This window comes from Jatropha curcas, chromosome 3 (assembly GCF_041381405.1).
Source record: "Jatropha curcas cultivar XTBG-Jc1 chromosome 3, XTBG_Jcur_1.0, whole genome shotgun sequence".
NCBI classification, from domain to species: Eukaryota; Viridiplantae; Streptophyta; class Magnoliopsida; order Malpighiales; family Euphorbiaceae; genus Jatropha; species Jatropha curcas.
In genome coordinates this window covers 22,507,719-22,516,081 of record NC_143153.1, presented here as the reverse complement: position 1 = coordinate 22,516,081, position 8,363 = coordinate 22,507,719, and the positions used below count along the sequence as shown (strand labels likewise).

Below are 8,363 nucleotides of genomic sequence, written 5' to 3'. Positions count from 1 at the left end.
AATGACATTTATAAGTACAAAAAGTAAATTCAATTTGAAAGTTAACAATATTATTAATGATTGAGAATAATTGGACAACTTTTGGAATGAACTCACTTATTCGAACCTAAAATCGAAGGTCATAGATTCTGGGTTCGATCCCCAGCAGAGTCGCCAGGCTGAGGATTTCAAATTTTTCCCAAAAGATCAGAAAGAATCGATTCAAATGGGCTTGGTTCATTTTATTTAGTAAAATGGTTTTTCTTTTTATTAAACTTGTTTAATCCTCAGAAAAAGGTTCTCTTACTTTGGAAAGAGTTTTATTTTGGAGTCGCCAGCCTTTTTATGGAAAATTCTCAAATCAGTCGATTCTTTTAAATCAACTAATCCGGCTTTAAACCAAAGATAGGATCCGAGAGTTAGGTACTAAATGGGAAGGTGTTAGGCACCAATTTTGCTCGGTTAAGTCGGCCTCCTAGTTATCCATTAATTACAAAAACTTAGTAATGCAATTAACTAAAAAATTGAGGTACAAAACCTTTTATGCATTTTGAAAAACATGTCAAACATACATTCAATATCATCCAAACAACACAAAATAAACCATCCAAAGAAGGGGAAGTGAGGAAAATAGAATACAAACCAATCTAATTGTTACAATCTACCCTCACCACTCCAATTTTTTCAAACCCAATTTATCTATTATAAGCAAGCTATAATAGGAATCTCATTAAGGACCCCTTACATTTTGCAGTAGAACTTAAATTATAAATCCAAACCACAAACAACAGACATAAAGAATAACAATATTCATAGAAGCATGTATTAGTAATAAGATCACAACATAATCAATCATTCAACAAGTATGAATATGATGAATGTAAATGATACAACATTAATAAATAATGGGTTACCACAAAAACAATGAACATTAAACTAAATAACAAGAATTTAAAGGATAAAAATAATAAAGAACATAAACGATAAAATGCTTGTAAAGTAAAAAGCAATAATTAAATGACAAAAATTTAAAGATTTTAACAAGATTTGAGCTCATGATCTTGATGTTCATCCTGAAAGGATGAACAAATCCACCAATTATTGCTCTTAATCATGTTTTATCTGTTTATTTGATCCATATATGACCTAATATACATCATGAACCTTTTAAGGTTGGAGCTTGACCATATGATCACCGAATCGGGGCGTTTATTGGATTTTTATTCATTCAGACCCTTTGAATTGAAAGGCCTTGTGCTATAAAGGACTATGGCATGTGCCTCATACTTGTGGTGCATGCCACACGTAGTGGCATAGGGTCTTTCCCAAATCAAGAAGGCTTCTGGTGTTTCTTGTGTGAAAACAGGGGATTTAGACATTGGCATTAGGAAGTTGTGCACGCCACTCTTACTGGCCTCGGGCCATAGAGGTACAGAACCCCTATTTGGTTGATCCTTGGTTTTCCTCACAATCAGATCCAGAAAAGGTGTCTTAAACACCGCAAAAGAAAAGAAGATAGATTAAAGGTTCTTAGAAATTACCTTTGGTGGTTTCACTTAGAGAACCCAACTCCTTGGTTTTCAATCCAATGATCTGAATTTAAAGATTAAAGTTTGTGTTTTTTAGGATTTCAGATTCATCACAAGGGATTTTTTTATTGATTAAATGCTAGATCCCAATTTAAATCCTAGGTTAACACTAGTTGCTTTTAGGATTTTTGAGTTGAGTTTTAAAAATGCAAGAGTCTCCCCTAATCTTTCCCAAAATCCTCCCTTTAAGCTTACCCCTAATGCCTAATTATGGACATTTGAGGATGGGGTGGCCCCATTCAGGGCGGACATGGCAAAAATGTCACCGTGGGCCCTACTAAATCAGACCTGGTGGCATGCAAAATGAGGCGATGCACGAAAAAGTGTGTCAAGTGGGCCTGGCATGTTTTTCGAGCCTCGATTCAGCGTGAAAGCCCGGTAATCCGAAAAAATAAAAGTGGTTAAACACATCGATAATCTTAGCCACAAACCATCGACCTAAAAACCAAAGTAATCGGGAACCTTGATCCAATTTTATGGGAAAAAATGATGTATCATCATTGAACCTTTTAGGGGCAAAATTTAAGCGTCTATAGAGACAGAGGTAGGGAGAGAGGTGAGACTAAAATCAGTCTCGCGCGAGAGAGGAAGGTGACTACATTGCCCTAGAAAATTAGCGACCGATATATTGGTCGCTAATTTAAGAAAATCGGTTACTATTTCAATTGATGTGGCAAATAAATTATGTCGCTATGTTATCAAATTGGCCGCTGATCAGTCGCTAAAAAATTTAGAATATTGGTCGTCGCAGCTATCGCCCAATGGTCACTAATCGGTTGCTAATAATTTCAGCCAAATATGTGGCGCCAAATGTAGTAACGGCATTTGCATCTATCGCTATTCCATTGCTATGCTATCATTGATTGGTCGCTGATCGGTAGCTCTGGTTAGCGCCAATTATTCATGCAAAAATGAACAACAACTTACAGATGAGTTTTCGCTGCTATGCGTCAATAACATCAATGGAGGAATATGCGCACTACTAGGCTCCATCGATTAAAGATCCACACTTGCAAATCAAGATTTAAAGTTTCCAACCAAATAAAATCAAATATCGTAGTTTTATTTAGTACTAAAACCTCACAAAGAAGGGACAAAAAAACTCTAAATACGAAGACAACCAATAATAACAAAATTAAAAAAAACATATATGTTATAGGAAAAACAGATCTAAATTTATTAAAGTAAAAGAAAGTGAAACAAAAAAGATATTAGAAAGTAAGAGGTAAGGGCTAACTCAAACTAAAACGAGGTTTAGAAAACTAGAGAGAAGAGAGAGAGCATCAAGTAGACATATATCTCTGCTATATTGATTGGTTGACTTTAATTTTATTGGAAAAATTAATATTTTAATTCCGTTGGATTCTATTAAATCTAAAAAGTAAATTCTAAAAAATAACTAAAAATCGAACCCATATTATCAAACTGAATTCTATTATGTATAGTACTCGATTCAATCTATACCGGTTTGGTTCCATTCAAAATGCTCTTCCAAAGGACAAAAAAAAAAAAAAAAAAAAACATTTACTGAAAAATGGAAAAAAAGAAAAACGACAGCGTATGTATGCTGTATAAAATGGTTCCAGTTCACTTTTTCTTTTGCGTTCTCTTTCATTGGGATGCTAATTAAAAAAAAAAAAAATCATCTCAGATTCTTCCTTCCACAGTTCTACTGGACTGCCACTGAAGCTTGCTCGTCACTCACCCTGGTAAGACTGCCTCTCTCCATCTCTCTGAATTTCTTTCTTTCTATCAGATTTTTTCTTGAAATTTCATTTTCAAATGTGTGAAGGATTCCGTTGATACGTATATCTATGCTTGTGGTTTGATTCTTGTTGTGTGTTTGGTTCCAGAGAAAATGAAGGAAAATTAAGGAAGGATAGTCTGGGGGTGTTTTTTTCCTTGCATCTCTCTGTAACGCATGAACTTCAACTGAATTAAGGGTATATATGAATTGGTGCTTGCTTTCCCGTTCCCTTATCCCTCCCCTCAAGTGTTTAAAATAATTTCTCTTTTTCAAGGAAAATGTTTTCTTTGACAAAATTTGTTAGAGAATTGATTATCTATTGTTTGATTGTAATATTGAAAATTAGTTAAAAGTATCAAAATCATAATTTATAAGATTATAAAAATATTTAACATTATGGTAAAATACATAAAAATGATAAAGGCAGTGTTCATCAATAATCTAGGTTGGTTCATGGCTGTCGACTATGATGACTTTTCTTGATTGATAAATTAATTATCGGTTTTATTGTGTTATATTAAGTTTATTAAAATTCAAAAAATATCCTCCCTTAAAAATGTAGAAGTCATTTTTTTAAAATAACTTAATTTTTTTTAATTCAAAAAATATTTTGAATTAACTAATTTTCTTGAACACCTCAAACTATTAAAATATATATATTTTTTTAAATTTAAAGTATTGTTTAAATTATCAGCGGAGTTTCATATATATATATATATATATATAAGATTCTGCTGCTGGATTGACTTTTGAGGCGCTTTTGCTGGGGTGTTTGGATAAGCTAAATTGTTTGGCCATGTTTTTGAAGATACATGATTCTTGAATGTTGCTTTACAAAATTGTGCCACCAGGGCCACTTACTCTAATTGGTGGTTTGCAGTCTGTCTCAGCTGTGCTTTTTGCAATCGAACTTTGCAATTTTTGGATCTCAAGGGGGTTTTATTGCTCCACAACCTATATTATCCTTGCGTGTCTTGCCATAAGCACAGTGTAAGATGACTCTATTGGGAAATTCTCCAAATGTTTCCTCTCTGCTCAATCAGACTTTTGGAAATGGGGGTTCAAGCACCAGCCTCTCTGGCTCAAGTGGTTTTCAGCTGGGAAGTGTTGATACCACAGTGGAATCCAATCCAGTTTCTTTTGTAACAAATGATGTTGGTTTCTCTTCATCGTTGGCAACAACAAACTTGATGAATTCTGTTTCTTCTAGTCAAATTCCAAATCATTCAGGAAGCTCATCATTGTCAGATCAGCAACTGTCCCAAATTCAACAATTTGAGTCACAAAGGTTCCAACATGGTCAACAGACACTTCAACCATATCCTGTTTCTCAGAATCAACCACAACAAACACAACTACGATCAATTAGAGGAGCATTAGGAGGGGGTTTGGGCCCTGTCAAGTTAGAGCCACAGGTAATAAATGATCAGATTGGCCCACAACCTAGGTTGAAGTCTTTGCAGAGTCCTGGTCCAGTGAAGCTAGAGCCACAACAGAATCAGATCGGTAGAGGCATAGGACCTATAAAACAGGAAAACCAACATTCTGATCAAGCACTCTTTCTGCAGCAGCAGCAGCACCAGCAGCAGCACCAGTTGCTCCACATGTCCAGGCAGTCTTCTCAAGCTGCCATTGCACAAATGAACCTTTTACAGCAACAGCACATTTTGCAGATGCAACAACAGCAGCAGCAGCAGCTGTTGAGGGTACTTCCTCAGCAACAGTCTCAACTGCATCATCAGTCTCAACAACAGAATGTGCCTGTTAGATCTGCCATGAGACCGGTCTATGAGCCAGGAACTTGTGCTCGGCGTTTAATTCAGTACATGTATCGGCAGCAGCATAGACCTCCTGTAAGATTATTTGTTCTTGGGGCAGCATTTTTGTCAGACATTAGTGCTTTACTGTTTTTTTTGTTATGACTGATTATTTATTCAGGATAACAATATTGAGTTCTGGCGGAAATTTGTTTTCGAGTTTTTTGCTCAAAATGCCAGGAAGAGATGGTGTGTTTCATTGTATGGAAATAGTCGCCAAACTAATGGTGTTTTCAATCAGGTATCTCTAATAAAAAGATGCATTAATTTATGAATAATGAGGGAAAATAACTGTTTTCTTTTCTTATTTTGCCTCACTTGTGGTCTTGTTTCATTTGAACCTCTATGTTTCGTGCCTTTAGATTTGGATTTCTCGCTTTATGATGCACTTGTGACAAACTTGAGATGAAATTTAATGGGCCTATTAGGAATGCTTATGCTATTTTACAGAACTCTTGAATCTTTCCTTCTATTGACATGAGAAAATACTGAAATGTGATTGCAATATTTGCAGGATTTGTGGCATTGTGAAATATGCAATCACAAGCCTGGCCGTGGTTTTGGTATGTTATTTTTTTTCTACTCCAACATTTATTTTTTTATTTTTATTTTATGTATCTGAGAGACACTCTCTGCCTTTTGTCATATGACGTACTATGCCAATAGCAATTATTCTAGTATATTATTCAGTTTCCAAATGTGAAAACAAAGGTGTAAAATGTTAATGAATATTTTGGTGATTTATTTTTCTGTCAACTAAAATGCCAACTGGCCCAAAGGTACATGTAGGAATGCTAAGACTGTAGTTGGTTTGGCTGGACTATTGAGAGAAACAATGACATGAATGTAGAGTGCATCAAGAACATTTAGCTCTAGATTTTCCACAAACAATTGAAACTCCAAAAGTATTAGCATGTAGGGTACCTGAAAAATGGTACTAAGATTCAGGAAACATTTGGGTCGTTAATGCATTGAGGATTTGTACAACATTGCTGGTGCATGATTCTCCATGCTTTGCTAGTGTTTGGGATGGTTGTCTATTATACGTAGCAGACAGTGGAAGGGATCCAATCTGCATGTGTTAAGCACTGGGTTTAAGAAGAGAGAAGCTATTGTCTGATTCCATGCTTCCCTATGCTATCAAATCAAGACGATGTCGATGTATACAGATGATCTCTTGCTGCTCTAGGAGAAGGTATTGGTTACAAATGAGTGACCTAATGTTGTGCCAAGACTTACCAGCATTGTGAGGATTGATATGTTGTTTAAAACGTTAATGGTTTTGGATTTAAAATTTTAGTGCCATGGCATCGTTCTGTGTTTTATTATTAAATTTGCAAGATGGAATATTTTATTGGCCTGAATGGGGTCTTTTCATGCAGAATGTCATTGCATATAATTATTAATTAACTGCAACATCAAGTTTGAACATCAGGAAACTTTCAAATGACTGAACTTGAGCTTGATGAAAAATGAAGATATCACATCACCATTTTCTCTTCCTCCTTTTCTTTTCTGGAAGTAATGTTTTTCCTCCTTTGCTGAGGATAACATTTGATGTAAGCGCCTAATTTTCACACCTAAAATCTTGTCTCTTCAGAAACAACTGTTGAGGTTCTGCCCAGGCTTTTCAAAATCAAATATGACAGTGGCACTTTGGAAGAGCTTCTTTATGTTGATATGCCTCATGAATATCAGAACTCACGTGGTCAAATTGTACTTGACTATGCAAAAGCAATACAAGAAAGTGTTTTTGAGCACCTTCGTGTCGTCCGTGATGGTCAACTTCGTATTGTTTTCTCTTCAGATCTGAAGGTTTGAGAGTTGTTGATAAATGTCCTTTATCTGAGATTTAAAATTCTGGATATATTTTTATTTACATTCAAGTACCATTCATCTTTGTTAGATTTGCTCTTGGGAGTTTTGTGCACGGCGTCATGAGGAGCTTATTCCACGAAGATTGATAATACCTCAGGTTACTAACTCAAACAAGTTTTAACTTTGTATTGTACGTTCATTATTTCTCTTCTTCAGTGAGGATCTTGCTATTGTAGCATGACCCAGTTGGGCCATCTAGTATTTTATTGAGCTCTCAAGATCTATTTGTGGTTGAGCTAGTCTTTTCTTCCCATAAGTTATAAATTTCGGAAGTAGTGTGATAACAAGTAGTCTCTCTTCTCAAAACTAGATGGTGTTGAAGTGTACATGAGCTGTAAATAGATTAGGAAACTTAGTTTGAAATCCCTCGGTTAAAGGGCTTTGATTAGATAGTTTGACTAGTTTAGTTTGATTCATATCATTAGCCTTAACCTTAGGCTTGATTATAGGAATTATTTTAGAGTGACTGTAGAAGTGATTCTAGGAGTAGAGTCATATATAAATGTGTGTACCAAAAATAAGGGAGAGTAAAATTTATTACACGGTATTAGAGCCCTAGGAGTTTTCTTTTTTGGCCTTCATCAATGTCATTTTCCTTTATTTTTCTTCTCTGATTACTGTTTAGGAAGCCTTAATTGTTGCAAATTTCCTACACTATGACAATATCTCAAATCACAATCACTAGAAATTAGGGATGACCGCAGTTCGGTTTCAAACCGGAACTGAATTGATACTGAACCGGTTAAAATCGGCACTAAACCGTGGTCAACGGTTCTAGTTCCAAACCGTAACCAAAACCTTGTGCTTAAGGTTCGATTCTGATTCTTCATATTTTGAAACTGAAACCAACGGTTTTGGTTTAAACTCAGTGGTTTCAATTTGAAACCGTGAAAAAATGTCCTTAAAGAAAGTTCCCACTTATTTTGTGTTTTATTATAATTTTTTAAAGTAACTTTTAAGAATTTTTATTAAACTGGTTTAGTTCTTTTCGATAGTAATGTTTATTATTATTATTATTATTATTATTATTATTTATTCAAGCCAAAAATCTAAAAAGGCATTTTAAAAACTTTGAAATCTATTATCTAATTTCGGTTTAAAACCGGAATATAACTGAAACCGGTAGTTCCAAAACCGTCTTAAAAACCGCCTAAAAGTGGTTCAGTTCCGGTTCTAGTTCCACCTTTTTTATAATTCAAACTGGTGGTTCTGGAACTGGGATTGTGCCTACTAGTAATAACCCATCTGAAGAGACTGGTTCTGTTCAAAAAGTAGGAGAATTGTAGAATATTTAGGCCTCTTATAGGCTTAATGCGAAATACTACCTGAAATGGACTCCATTCCTTTGCACAT

The 8,363-nt window shown here is 35.0% G+C and overlaps 1 protein-coding gene across 2 annotated transcripts in view; it reads left to right on the top strand.

Moving 5' to 3' along the window:
* The first annotated feature begins 3,135 nt into the window (after nt 1-3,135).
* Nucleotides 3,136-8,363, top strand: part of LOC105629572 (transcriptional corepressor SEUSS) — a 29,387-nt gene continuing 24,159 nt past the window's right edge. Inside the window, exons 1-7 of one of the 2 annotated variants that reach the window (XM_012211183.4) lie at nt 3,157-3,277; nt 3,422-3,511; nt 4,196-5,168; nt 5,254-5,373; nt 5,647-5,695; nt 6,733-6,947; nt 7,039-7,107. In XM_012211183.4, the coding sequence (XP_012066573.1) occupies nt 4,311-5,168; nt 5,254-5,373; nt 5,647-5,695; nt 6,733-6,947; nt 7,039-7,107 (1,311 nt within the window). In that variant the 5' untranslated portion in view covers nt 3,157-3,277; nt 3,422-3,511; nt 4,196-4,310. Of the gene's footprint in view, nt 3,278-3,421; nt 3,512-4,195; nt 5,169-5,253; nt 5,374-5,646; nt 5,696-6,732; nt 6,948-7,038; nt 7,108-8,363 lie in introns of both variants that reach the window. The other variant, XM_012211182.4, reaches the window with a different exon arrangement.